Below are 13,084 nucleotides of genomic sequence, written 5' to 3'. Positions count from 1 at the left end.
GGGAACCGCGTGACTTTAATATCTTCTCTAATAGTCACCTTTTTCTTTGCTGCTGACTTGGAGGCTTTCTTGTCTGGGCTCTTCTGAGGGCTTTTGCCCGAAATATTTCCGTTGTTCATCTTTATCTTACCCGCTGAAGGAAAAAATCAAATGGACAGACCCACCTCAACCAGGCCAGTATATCCTTTCTTTTCGGTTTCAACAGTGCGCTGTGTCGTGAATGTCGGGGTTTGTATTATCAGAGCCAGTAAGCTGGAAGACAGGTGCGTATAGAAGGTGTACATAGATATGTTCATGATGTTTTTCATACCATCGTACACTTAAGTACAAGGGAAAATAGCGCTCGCAAAACCAGCGAAGCCGCCTTGTTTCAACTAAACAAAGAAGAAGGCTAGCATCGCGTTTGCTCATGTAATCAATAGCAAGCTTTGCCTTTCACCTTGAGACAGAGGTAAGATTCATTCACAAAGTGTGTTCTCAGTTACCAAGCCACGAAACCAACATCTTTGACTTTCTCATATGGATGCCCCCCCCCCTTCCAATAAATTGAAGCTGTGTGTACCCTGCCTAGCGCCAGACGTAGCGTCCTTTGCATAGCTACGGACATAAACCTTAGCTTTTCAACTGTGGCACGCTCGTGGGACTATAGGCAAGTTTCAAGCCAATAGATGTACGCAGCAGCCACAGCTGGTCATCCTTCTGTAGTGCTGTCTTCGAATCATCAGTAAAATAATATTTGTTATCTGGGGTTTGTAAGTAGGATGGCGGCGGCATGCACTTTGAACTCAAGTTTCCGATGATGCTGGTTTTATTATGTCAGAAGAATTTTATTATAATTATTATAATGCTGGATTCTGCATTACGTTTTTGTCTTCTGATCAACTGTCCAGCACTTGACCACGACTTGATTGAATAAATTATGTGCATTTGCGGCGGTGGCGAAAAGGAAAATTGTAAGTTGAATAGCACATCTGATGATGCTGTCTGATGATCGGTTAAAACCGTGAAACTCAGAGTTACAGAAGAAACGCTTTTCGTCCCTCTCAAGTGTGTGTAGCACATAATACATGGTCATGTTGTAAGTTCAGTGTGCTGAGGAGGGCAAAATTCTCCATTCCTTATACTTGCAAAGCGGGGTGATGACGCTAAATTCAAAGGCTCTCAGATTTCTTCATTCTCTTGTCGCAACAATGCGAATCGTCCAATACTATTTCACGCAGTTGGAAGCACACGATTGCAACAATGCTTCGCTGGTCACCAAGGGCAAAGCGTATGAGTGTTTTTGAACATGAAACTGGGAGCACTGTAACGGGAAAGATATTTGGTTTCTTGTGTAGTACACTGCATTGTGTTTAAGCATATTTCACATCGCTTTCGTGATGTAAGCTGGGTATTCTTACGTACCTTGTGACGCTCAGGATAAAGTACAAAATTAATGTCATACTTGTACATGTACTTGTATCGAGTGAGTTCGGCTGTGCTGGTAGTTGCGAAAATGGTGCGAGGGTGGACCAAAACGTCCCTTCAATTGTACGCTGCTGGAGATACAGCGCTGCTCAATGGCATCCAGTGGCGTCACTCAGGTTTGCGCCTCGCATCATTTCGCAGCCCAGCGTTCGCAGGTCTAGGGCTGCGCAACGCCCGGCGCGTGCTTGAGTGACGCGACTGGATTTCATTTAGCAACACTGGACATGTCTACGGTGGGCTGAGAGGGGAAATTGGAGGGTAAACCAAGCATGTCACCAAACCGTACGATACGGAGATGTTGAGGGGATCGGTCCCGCATCTTCCCTCTAAGGCCTTCTTTGAGACATGCCCAGGATGACGCATACCAATGATAGGCATAATACATATTGCGAATCTAATAACGAGCAATGCTCAGAGGTAGCCAGGACAATGCGCGCACGCTTTTAGCTGCCTTATATTCAATGTATACACATGTATATGTAGCTGTATTATATTCAATGTCATATACAGCGTTCACAAGAAGCATGAGTTTCGAAGTCCGAAAAATATGTTGAACGGTCTCTGCTGGGATGACAGATACTACTACTACACGATAGCTCAGTGGTTAGAGCATCACTGGCCTTAATTAAGTGAAGGTCCCTGGTTCGAGTCTTAGTGGTGGCAGTCAATTTTTTGAGAAAAAGTCAATTTTTTATTCCGATTTTTCCATTTCTCTATTCTCTCAACTAGTGAATGTTTTGTCAACTGTGTTTGAATATCATCAGGCTCTTTTGACAGCTAGTACTGACACAACCAGATTATTATTTTTTTCTTTTCTTATTTTGTTAGGGATTTCCCAACAGGCAATGTTGCCTTTAAAGATGGTAAGCAGCTGTATTCGGCCGTTGAAAAAGTACACACATGAACGTTTACTCTCTCTCTTTTTTGCTTAGCACAGTCAGTGTACAATTTGGAAATTTTGGGCCATCCAAGCGTCTAACTACCATTCGGAAGTACTACTAACAAGCCTCCGGGAGGCGAAAGCGAGGGGAGAGAGGCACACCATATTCACAAAGTGTAAAAATGATGTAGCTCGCTGGGACAAGATGTGTCTTGCTCCTGGACTATTAATTTTATTGGTTGCGGGTATCCTCTGGTATTTACGATTTTTGTGAATGCAACTTTACTATTTTGTTTCTTGATGAAGCGCCTCCTGAGCTGGACCAAGTTACCCTATTTAGAGTGCTGAAACCCTTGTCAGCGCGGTGCACCTTCAAACTCTTCGAGGTGAGAAATACTGACTTCTATAGAATTTGTTATTGAGGATTGTAAACTAATGACACCAAAACCATTGGAAAGCAGGTCATACTCACATTAGAGACGTTTAGATGCACGTTATTTCCGATGTGACGCGCAATTGCACGTCAACTCCAAATTTCTACGTGAGCTGCAGGTCACTCGCGTTGTTTCTCAGTTAGAAAATCACAAAGGCAGCATGTCGGTCATCCATCAGCTTCTCCACACTGAAGAGAGCACTTGACGGCGATCCACAGGAATATTTGATTTGCTCGCGGACTAGTGTGTTTTTGTTAATCGTGAATGCAACCGTTGTACGTGTGAGCGCTCGAGTCATTGTGCCTTTTCTGCACAAAGTGCAACCTTTCTTGCATTTTTCTTTCTTTTCGTGTGAGCGCAACCTAAAATCATCTTGGACATATTGGGTGTTGGGTCTCTCCACTTTAATAGGACTTGAATAGGACATTTTTTCTCATCATCTCTACCGTTTCCCGATTCCTCTTTATAACCTGTGTATATGTTCGCGTATAGTTCCAAGCAAGGCAGGGCCAGGAGCCCGGCCGCTTATATGACATTGGGAAGTATCTACTTGTCGTGGTAGATGGACGTGAGGTAAGAACCTATGTAGACTGTAGCACAGAAATGGTTTTCCTCATAGCAGTAATGGTGAATAGATCCAAGTCATATATTTTGAAAGGATTGGGAGAACTTCAAATTCAAAGGGTCTGTTAGGGAAGTGAACTGCCTGAAAAGAGAAAATATGCTAACCCCACCAGGTTTTTGTTTCTCTTTTCAGTTACGAGTATAAAAAGGATTAGCGAGAATGTGTAGAGGACGGAAGCGAAGTAGAAGAATATGCCGTCAGTATAAGAAGGAATCGGGTGATTTCCAAGGGGTCGTGTGAGGAGAAGGAAGGCAATGCACATAATTATACATGTACTGTAGCAATAGCGTTTCACTGAGCGTGAGAATCCAATGACTTATGCTAGTTTCGACTAAATATGAAGCCTTTATGCTAGCTCTATTTCAGCCCCCAAAGTCCACATTTTATGCGACAAAGTAGGTGGTATGTTCAATTCCAGCCCCAAAAGTCCACATTTTATGCTACAATGTAGGTACTTCAGTACAATGTAGGTAGTATGTAGTATCCGTTGTCGATTCCTAGCGCTAGCGCTGTATCTGATTTCCAGCTCTATGCTTTAGTTCAGCAGTAGAGTGTAGTGCTGAGCCGGTTACGATTGTATTGCAGAAACAAGCAAAGATCGCTTTCTCCCTGATTTCTTACACGCACAAGCAAGCATTGACATTAGTCGTAGCATAAACCACTTCACTATAATATTATGATATAATTATCATAATTATACCATCGTTCTAGCTCAATTTTTCCCCTGTCATAGTCCTGTTTATCATGTTCAGCATAAGCGAAGTTGTGAATCATGCTCGCATGGTTGACTCCAACGCGTACACGCAAGTAATAAATAATAATAATAATAATAAAAATAAACCACTCACAAACGAGTCCTCGCACGTGCATGATTGTAATTCTCGCTGCTTGTCTAGATGTTTAGTGCAGTAAAAATATCAGTGTTCACTGTCTAGCCAGAGAACGGTTCAACCCAAGGATTGTTTATAGCCTTTTACATTCGTGTTAATTCGCCTTTCCTAATCCAGGATTTTGCGTGATTTGTTGTTTCTGTTTTTTTCACTGTCTTCGGAACGTCCTAATCAAATTTCCAGTTTCGAATTCCGCTGTATCGGTAAGTCAAACAGGCGCTATTGCTGCCACTGTGTTGTATGCACGTGTACACCTGCAGCGCAGCTCAGTCATTATGGCAACATTACATTCTTAGCAATACCCAGTTACGCTTTCTTAGTGCGAGGTCACACTGCACGAGATGTTGGCTGACCAGCTGAAACGCTCTTTGCGCTTTCAGCACCAGTTAGCTGACTGTCTGGTCACACTGCATTCCCAGCGCCAGCAGAATGACTGAAAATGTTTCAAATGTTTTCGAATTTTTCAAATTCTCTAATTATTTTTACTCTGAAATAGACCACCTGCTTTGAGATTTTTCTCAATCCGAGATACTTCATGCGTTATTTTCGAAAGGAAAGGGATCCAGATGTAACCAATGAGAGCCATGCTCTTCTTCGACGACTTTGTAGGCTTTCCTGAGCTGACGACGATCATCAAACCTCTATTTTTCACGATTCTGGTCTTGAGAGATCAATTCAATCGGTCAACTTCACAACAGGTCTCGCCTCTGGCTGCAGAGTCCATGCGCCAGAACTTAGTAGATATGGTGGAGAGGACACTCATCTCAGTGAAAAGGATGACTGAGTAAACATCACGGGAGAAAGAGCATTGAACGATCGATCCAAACTCACTGAAAAGCATGATCGAAACGCTGTGGGCTGTGGCTGAATGCGTCTGGAAGCTCGACATTTTTTGGCTGAAAGACGCTACAATTAATTAAAAAACGCTCGGCGGAATGGTTCCGCGCGTCTTCGACTGAATGGTTGAAAAGTGTTCAGAATGTAAATGTGACCGCCGCCTAACCAACTCGATTGCGAATTAGAAGCAATATGCGATCCATTGAAACATTAGCCCATCGTGCGTCCCCATTTCAATCTCTCCCACTGATCTTGATCAAAAACATGTCGCTATCATGCAGTGTTTCCGGAAGAGCTGACATCATTGATCTTTATCAACAACTGAACATTATTCCCTGGTTTGAGGGAAAGGCGCAAAAAAATATTAATGCAATTAGGAGTATAATCGATGCAGACATGGCCAGACAACAACGAGTTCATGGAATTTTTAAGGATTTTTATGTTATTCAAAATCGATTTTCGTGTTCCGCTCATCAGTGAATAGTATCGGAACTGAGGGTACTGTGTACAACAATAGAACATTTTATAACAGCATAAGTAATTAAACCTCCACGCCGACCCTTTAAAAATATTAATGTAATATTATTATTTTTCACCGGTTTGAGGGAAAGACGCAGGCGCGGCGGATGGGACGCAGCCCTCACTGTAACCCACACACCTCACGTACATACTAGCACGCAGGGAGCCCGAAGTCATAATTATAATAAACTTGTTTGAGGGAAGGACGCGAACGGGAAAGTCTGAAGCAAAAATTGACTGTTACCACCAGGACTCTAACCACTGAGCTATGGTGTAGCCGTCATCCCAGCAGAGACCGTTCAACATTTTCTCCGGAATGTTTTTTTCTTGATATGCACTACTGACAGATCGTTCGTCAATGTGTCCGGTCAAGAGTTTATCTTCACTTGGCAGCATCTTGAAGATACAGAGGGAACGCCTGGAGAGGGCTCCGCAATGAGTGTGCATCTGGCAAGCGCCACAAGGGTGAGAGTGTTTTAAGCTCAGGTCATTCATTCTATTCATCAGGAAGGCTGTCAATGTATGTATATATTCTTTATTATACATCGCAAAGTCAATCGTAATGAAAGTCTAGGTTTTCATCCTGCCCGCCCTAGGGGGCAGCCTACCCATAAATTTCATATGGCATTCAATTGACCGTAACTTTGGTGTTTCTCAGTGGATTTGAGTGAAATTTTGACCACACACTCCTGCCACTATGCTGGCCCTCAGGACATGATTTACAAGTTCTTGCGCCTCACTGACAGGCTTTCCAGGCCGGAAAAACTCAAATTTCCGGCATAGTGCCACGGTGTGCGAGCCACCCCAGGAACCAAACAAATGCATTTACATTTTTTCACATTTTCGTGCCCATTCTGTCCGTGCGCGGGACCCAAACCTAAAACAAGTCCAGAAGCAGCCATGGGTGGTGGGGTAGGGCCCCTCAACGTGGCCCTGGAATCTGTCACAACGGAACGAGTGGGCGTTCTCTCACGGACTCCCACAGACCCAAGTCAATTTTTGAATTTTTTTAGGTTTAGCACGTGCTACGAGGTCGTACCTTTGATACAACATCCAGTGCTGGGACCTCCACAGCGCTGCACACCAAATCCAGGATGCCCTCAGAAACCGGCAAAGACTGCCACTCACGTTTCACTACTACCTAGTACTGAATCCTACCTGACTTCTTGACACGACTCAAACTTGCCAAAGTCACTAAATCAACGTCAACTACAATAATCAAGCCACATATCTGCAACGTCACGAGGGTGCTGGCAAAAGTCCTGCTGCACGGCCAATACGTGGTTTTTTAACGTGATTTTTTGGACTTTTTTGGACTTAGGGCAAAATTCTGCACACTTTCGCGTGTTTCCATAATACGACAAGTTGCGCACGGTCTGCTCACATTCAAATACAGTGCTGCCAACAAATGACAGCATGCAACAAAAAAATCTCTCCTTGCAAGGGCACATTTTCGGCCATAACTCTTGAACGGCTGGTCAGATAGGGACACAATTTTCAGAGAATTTGCAACTATTCATGCTCTTTCAAATGACGTAGCACTCAATATGAATTTTTGGGTAGTCTGCCACCTTAAGACCCGGACCCGACGACTCGATTATTCTTATTAATGTTTTTGGTTCATGCCGCTCCTTGTGTACTTCCATCACGAACAGGTATCTGAGATACAGGCTGCTGTCGACAGGGAGTGTCCTAGTGCCAAGTAAGTCTACATGCTCATGCCTTTAGGCGTCTCATGTCAAGTGCGTTTTTTTCTGGAACCACTGTTAGCTATCTCCACTCTACAGCCTCCCATTATAATGGAACTCCCTTCAATTTAGACTATGTCTTTGGGAAATCCACAAATATACAATAAAACTATTATTCTAATTATTATTATTATTATTATTATGCTCTATTCGCGTTAGCATCAGTGAGCTTATAAAGCTCACATATAGCCTTCGCTTAAGCCGCAAGAAGGAGCAAGTGAGCGCGAGGAAGCGCAATGCACACAGAGCGTCAAAACAAAACAAAAACAAAAACAAAAACAGAAAAAAGAGACAAGCTGCAAGAAGGAGCAAGTGAATGCGAGGAAGCACAGTGCACATCAAGCATCACAATCACAAAAAGACAAGATGGAAACGCAAAGTTATGTCCATTGTTGCATTAGCGGCTACATACAACCTTCACCAGGTCCTGCCACTGAGGGCGATCCTGGGCGAGCTGCTGCAGCCTGTTGCAGTCATTTCCATTATCTATATATAAAGGTATAAATTATGTCCATTGTTTCATTAGCAGCTACATACAGCCTTCACCAGTTCCCGCCACTGTCGACGGTCTTGGGCAAGCTGCTGCAGCATGTTCAAGTCATCGCCAGTCTCTAGGGCGGTATTATTTTTCAGCTTTTTGAGATCATTATTGAGCGTTCGCGGGAGCGTTGTTCTTGGGCGTCCCCTAAAGCTGGGGCCGTTACCCCCTAAGAAGTAAGCTCCCATGGCACGTCTGGCTGGGGCTGCCTCTTCCAAACGCAGCACATGACCAAACAGCCTCCATCTAGCATCTCTGATGATTTGGCTCACGGGGCGAGATTCTGTGCGTTTATACAGGGAAGTGTTCTTTATTATGAGCGGGTATTTAATGCCTATCACTGTTCGCAGCTGCTGCCTGTGGAACGAGTCCAATTTCCGCTCCTGTGTCCCCGTGAGACTCCACGTGCCACAGTTATAAAGCAGGATTGGTAGAATGAATCTATTATAGAGGCGCACTCGTAGGGACTCTCTGATGTGTTGCCCTCTCAGCCATATCACCCACATCCGGTGAAGTGCGCTTGTAGCCAACCGCTTTCGTCTGCCTATGTCCTCATCCACTCCAAGCATCGAGCCCAGCTTTATTGTGTGTCGCCACTGTTCCTCTATTCGATCCTTTTGTCTGCTTATCATGGTGTGTTCCGTCTTCCCCTCATTCATCTTCAAGTTCCACTCTGCTAACGAAGAGGATATTGTAGGAAGGCAATCTTTTAGATACTTTTGGTCGGTACTGATGAAGTCCACATCATCTGCATATTCCGACTCTCCGGGCAGAAGCAGCTGGACGTCTCGGTCTGGTCGCGGTGGTAGACGGTTTCGTACCTCTCTTAACGCAGCTTCCAGGTATATCGTAAACAATACCGGCGACAGAGAATCTCCCTGTGGAGTCCCATTGTATGTTTCAAGTGGCTGGCTCAGGATGTTGTTTAGCCGTACTTTAATGGTGGTATCCGTAAGTAAGCACTGAATAAGATGTAATTCGTCCCGGTTCACAATAGTCTCCAGCATGTTCATGAGCTTTGGTCTTGAAATAGTGTCAAAGGCTTTCGACATATCAATTCCCAAAATGGCGATATCTTCCTTTACTCTTTGGCATCTTGCTGCCAACCATCTGTAGGAGTACACAGCATCCGCTGTACTTCTCCCGCTGCGAAATCCGCTCTGGCAGGGCGAGAGGTATTGATCAACTGCCGGCTTAATACGCGTCAATACGATTAGAGACAGTAGCTTGCGTAGTGTATTTAGAAGGGTAACTGGCCGCAAATTTGCTGGAGGACCTCTCTTCTTGCCCGGTTTCGGCAGCGGGACCAATATACCATCACCAGGCCGGATGCGTTGATCTTTAGCGTAATTATTGAATAATGTGGCTATGTTATCATGCAGTGATTGCGTCCCATACTTCAGGAGCTCAGCCGGGATTCCATCGGGGCCGGATGCTCTGCCGTTATTTAAACGTTTTGCAGCCTTGGACACCTCCTCAGTCATTATGGATCGGTTCAGTGGCATTTCACTCCTCTCCAACATAGTTGTTGCTAGTGCCTGGTCGCAGAATATAGTTCTGAAGTGTTCCTTGACCGCTTCCACCGATTCCGCAGGTTGAGATATAATTTTGCCTTCAGCATCCTCAACGATAACCGGTGATTGTTTCTGACGACGGAGTAGCTGGGTTGCTTTGAACATCTTTGCGTCATTCTTTATTCTTCCTATTTCTCCCACTCGTTCATCAAGCCTGCTCGATGCCATCTTGAGGCATTCCCGCCGAATCTGGTGTGAAATGCGATTGCGTTCTTGCTTCATCTCAGAAATCTTCCCAGCGTTTTTGCAGTTAGTGAGATCCAAACGTAACTTGCGTTTTTTCTCGGCTAGCTGTTCAATGGCATTGTTATAGCCATTTGTATGTACTTTTCTTCTTTTTGGTACTATGCCAATGGATGATGCAGCTGACTCCTTCATAATGCCGGTGAGCTTCCGGGCATGCTCCTCAACACCCATGTTGTCCATCTCACGGCATGTCAATTCCAGACCCCGCTCGATTGCCGCTTGGTATGCCTCCCTCTTGCTCAAGTCACTGAATTCAGATACACTGAATTTGTCATTGGTCTCCCTTGATATGCATGGCGCATTCAATTTCTTGTAAAGATTGGTCAGGTTGACTTTAGCGAGGACAAGGCGGTGGTCACTCTCCATCTTTGTCCCCGCATATGACCTCGCATCTTCCACCACAGAACGCTCACTATTCCGACAGAATATATAATCGATCTGGTTGTATATGGGTATTGCTGAACCACCGTCTGGGTTGTGACGCCATCCTGTCCATGTTGTGATATGTGCCGCACGGTGTTGGAATGCAGTGTTGCAAGCAAACAGGTGGTTGTCCGACGCAAAGTCAGTCAGAACCTGTCCACTGTAATTGCGGCGGCCTCTTGAGTGTGCTCCGCAGCACGACAAATCATGTCTCCCCGTAGCTGTAACGGAACGTTTTCCAACTTTTGCATTGAAATCACCTATCACGAAAAGCATGGCTGATGATCGAAGCTTCTGAATTGTCTCCAATAAACTGTTGTAGAATTCATCCAGACAGGCAGGGTCCTCCGCAACGCGTCCAGATGTTGGTGCATAAACGTTGATAAACGAGCACAGAGTTCTATCGGACAGCCATAGCTGCAGCACAGCAATCCGGTCAGAGATACTCCAGTATCTGTGAATTCGGGGCAGTAAACTTATTTTTACGGCGAATCCAAGTCCATAGTGTCGAGAGGTCGACGAAAGACACAGGAGTCGATAATTATCAATAATTCCATCGAAGCCCTGAGAGATTTTCGTCTCTTGCAGGCAGCAGAGTTCAGCTCCATATCTTGTTAGGTCACAAATAAGTTGATTTTTTTTCAAATTTGAATTTAGTCCACGAACATTGAAAGTTCCGACGTGAAACAAGCTACTCTTGTTCTAATATAGCTATGAATAGGATGAAGGCCGCAGACATCACGCAACGACGTTACTTGTTCTGTAATACATGTCAAACAAGTAACGTAGTTGCGTGATGTCTGCGGCCTTCATCCTATTCATAGCTATATTAAAATCATTATCTCCACGTAGATTATTTGTATAAAACTGTTATTCAGTTATTGTCACACTGGGCGCCAAATTGATATTATTATTGATATTATATTTTCTTCAAGGATTCTCAAGAGGCAAATCGATGCCTATCAAAGGGAGTCTCCTGGGGAAAGGAAGTGAAGGTGGCTGTTATGAGAGAGGGAGGAAGGGACATGACAAGGTGAAAAAATTAAAAATAATACAAAAAGGAACAGCAGAAGCTACTTGCAAAAATTTGGACATGCGTGTGAGTATTTTCTTGTGTTTGATCCTTCTTTCCCCTACAGACGGATCTCCAACGAGGGGATAAGGACTTCAGACACTGCTGTATAGCATGGCGTTTTAGCATGGTGTAATACATGAATCATTCATCACCACGCATGAAACTGAGACCTTCGAGAGTATGCCTTGATCCGTTGACGGTGGTTTTTTTTGGTACTTGTTGTATACGATACATTCTGTAAATTATTTTACGCATTTATAAATTTATACCCTCAATCTACACATTAGGCTTCCTAAACACTGGACCATGGTCTCCCCGCTGCACAGTTAGTTCTACTATATATAAAAATATACCTGTTCACCAAATTTTTGGGCCTAGCCCATTAGAATGCTTTAGATAATGCTTTTGTAATGCCCTATATAACGGTATTATAATGCTCACATATTATCGGAGATAGTAAAGACACATCAAACATGATTTGACTCGGATGGAGAGCCAAGGATAAATTGATAGTAATTAAAAAAGGACCAATAAACTACAAGCCACGCTATTGTCCACTAACACCACCAGTTACTTAAAACAATCAGCTCATGTGATAACATTGCACGACACTGACCGATGGTACTGACGTTCTACAACTAACTGGCTAACAGCTCTTGCACATCTTGGATGCGCACTTCACCAGCCTTCCAACTAAATTTCTTGGAAGGTTCTAAGTTATAGAAATAACTTGAGGAGGGGAAGGTGAGCGCAACCAAGACAACACGGGACAATACGGTCAAACCACGATTCATGATTCAAGGACGCAAAGCAGTAAAACAGTACTGTGCTTCCACAATTTAGATGGACAATAAGCAGCGGTAACAAGTCAATAAGCTGCGGTAACTTTTTACCGCTGCTTATTGTCCATCTAAATTGTGAGGCATTCGGTTTTGCATGATTCATGTTCGCAGAGCTTCCCCTTTTATTGATCTTCGCATCTTTGATCCACACAAGTTGTGTGGAATGTTGCTTTGCGTCTTTGAATCGTGCTTTGACCGTATTTTCCAGTCGTCTTGCCAGTATCGTCATCGACATGCATTAACATCCGCCTACGTCCTTCACAGCTTAGACTTTCAGCTCGTGCTTGTCTTCGTTGAGCTCACCTTCCCTTCCTTATTTTATTCCGATAACTTAGAACCTTCCAAGTTGGAAGGTTGTTGGAGTGCGCATCCAAGATGTGCTAGAGCTGTTAGCCAGTTAGTTGTAGAGCGTCAGTACCGTCTGTCAGTGTCGCGCAATGTCATCGCATGAGCTGCTTGTTTAGTAACTGGTGGTGTTAGTGGATAATTATAGCGTGACTTGTAGTTAATTAATCCTTTTTTCTTTACTACTTGGAGTACAAACATGATTATGGAACAATACATTCAAAAGATACGCGGAATCGCAATTCGAATTAATCGGCCTCTTCATATTTGTGCAGCTGCTCTGTTTAGGGAGTGCCCGAATATGCTTGTGCATATTTTCGCATATTTTGGTCATTTTGACACAAGGTCGCATAAGGGCTGGTCAGACTGCGGCAAAATCGAAATAACCCTAGGATTATAATCCGAATCTCCATAGTAACTTGCCGCCAGAGCGGCAAAAGCGAGAGTTGACGCTCCAAAAAAGCAAGAACGGACCACGCTTTTCCGCTCCAAACAGGATTTGACGCTGATACACCATTGACGCTGAATCACTGATTTTTTAATCTCGATATCGAGGAGCTAATTGGCCACGGACAACAACAGAACTCATAAGGATGGTTACAAGGATTGCACTGAAGGTGTTGGCGATCCCCAAGGTGAAG

At 44.1% G+C, this 13,084-nt stretch overlaps 1 protein-coding gene across 1 annotated transcript; it reads left to right on the top strand.

Annotated features, from left to right (window-relative positions):
* Window positions 1–359: 359 nt before the first annotated feature.
* Window positions 360–11,443, top strand: LOC135822241 (uncharacterized). The gene is made up of 8 exons (XM_065334965.1): window positions 360–451; window positions 891–953; window positions 2,654–2,733; window positions 3,274–3,354; window positions 4,480–4,499; window positions 6,000–6,117; window positions 7,308–7,354; window positions 11,321–11,443. Exons 2-8 carry the CDS (start codon window positions 920–922, stop codon window positions 11,364–11,366), a joined length of 426 nt encoding a protein of 141 aa, XP_065191037.1. The 5' UTR covers window positions 360–451; window positions 891–919; the 3' UTR covers window positions 11,367–11,443.
* Window positions 11,444–13,084: the final 1,641 nt, after the last annotated feature.

Source organism: Sycon ciliatum, chromosome 8, assembly GCF_964019385.1.
Source record: "Sycon ciliatum chromosome 8, ocSycCili1.1, whole genome shotgun sequence".
Classification (NCBI taxonomy): domain Eukaryota; kingdom Metazoa; phylum Porifera; class Calcarea; order Leucosolenida; family Sycettidae; genus Sycon; species Sycon ciliatum.
The sequence above is the reverse complement of the archived record's forward strand: the minus strand, read 5'-3'. Positions and strand labels throughout refer to the sequence as shown.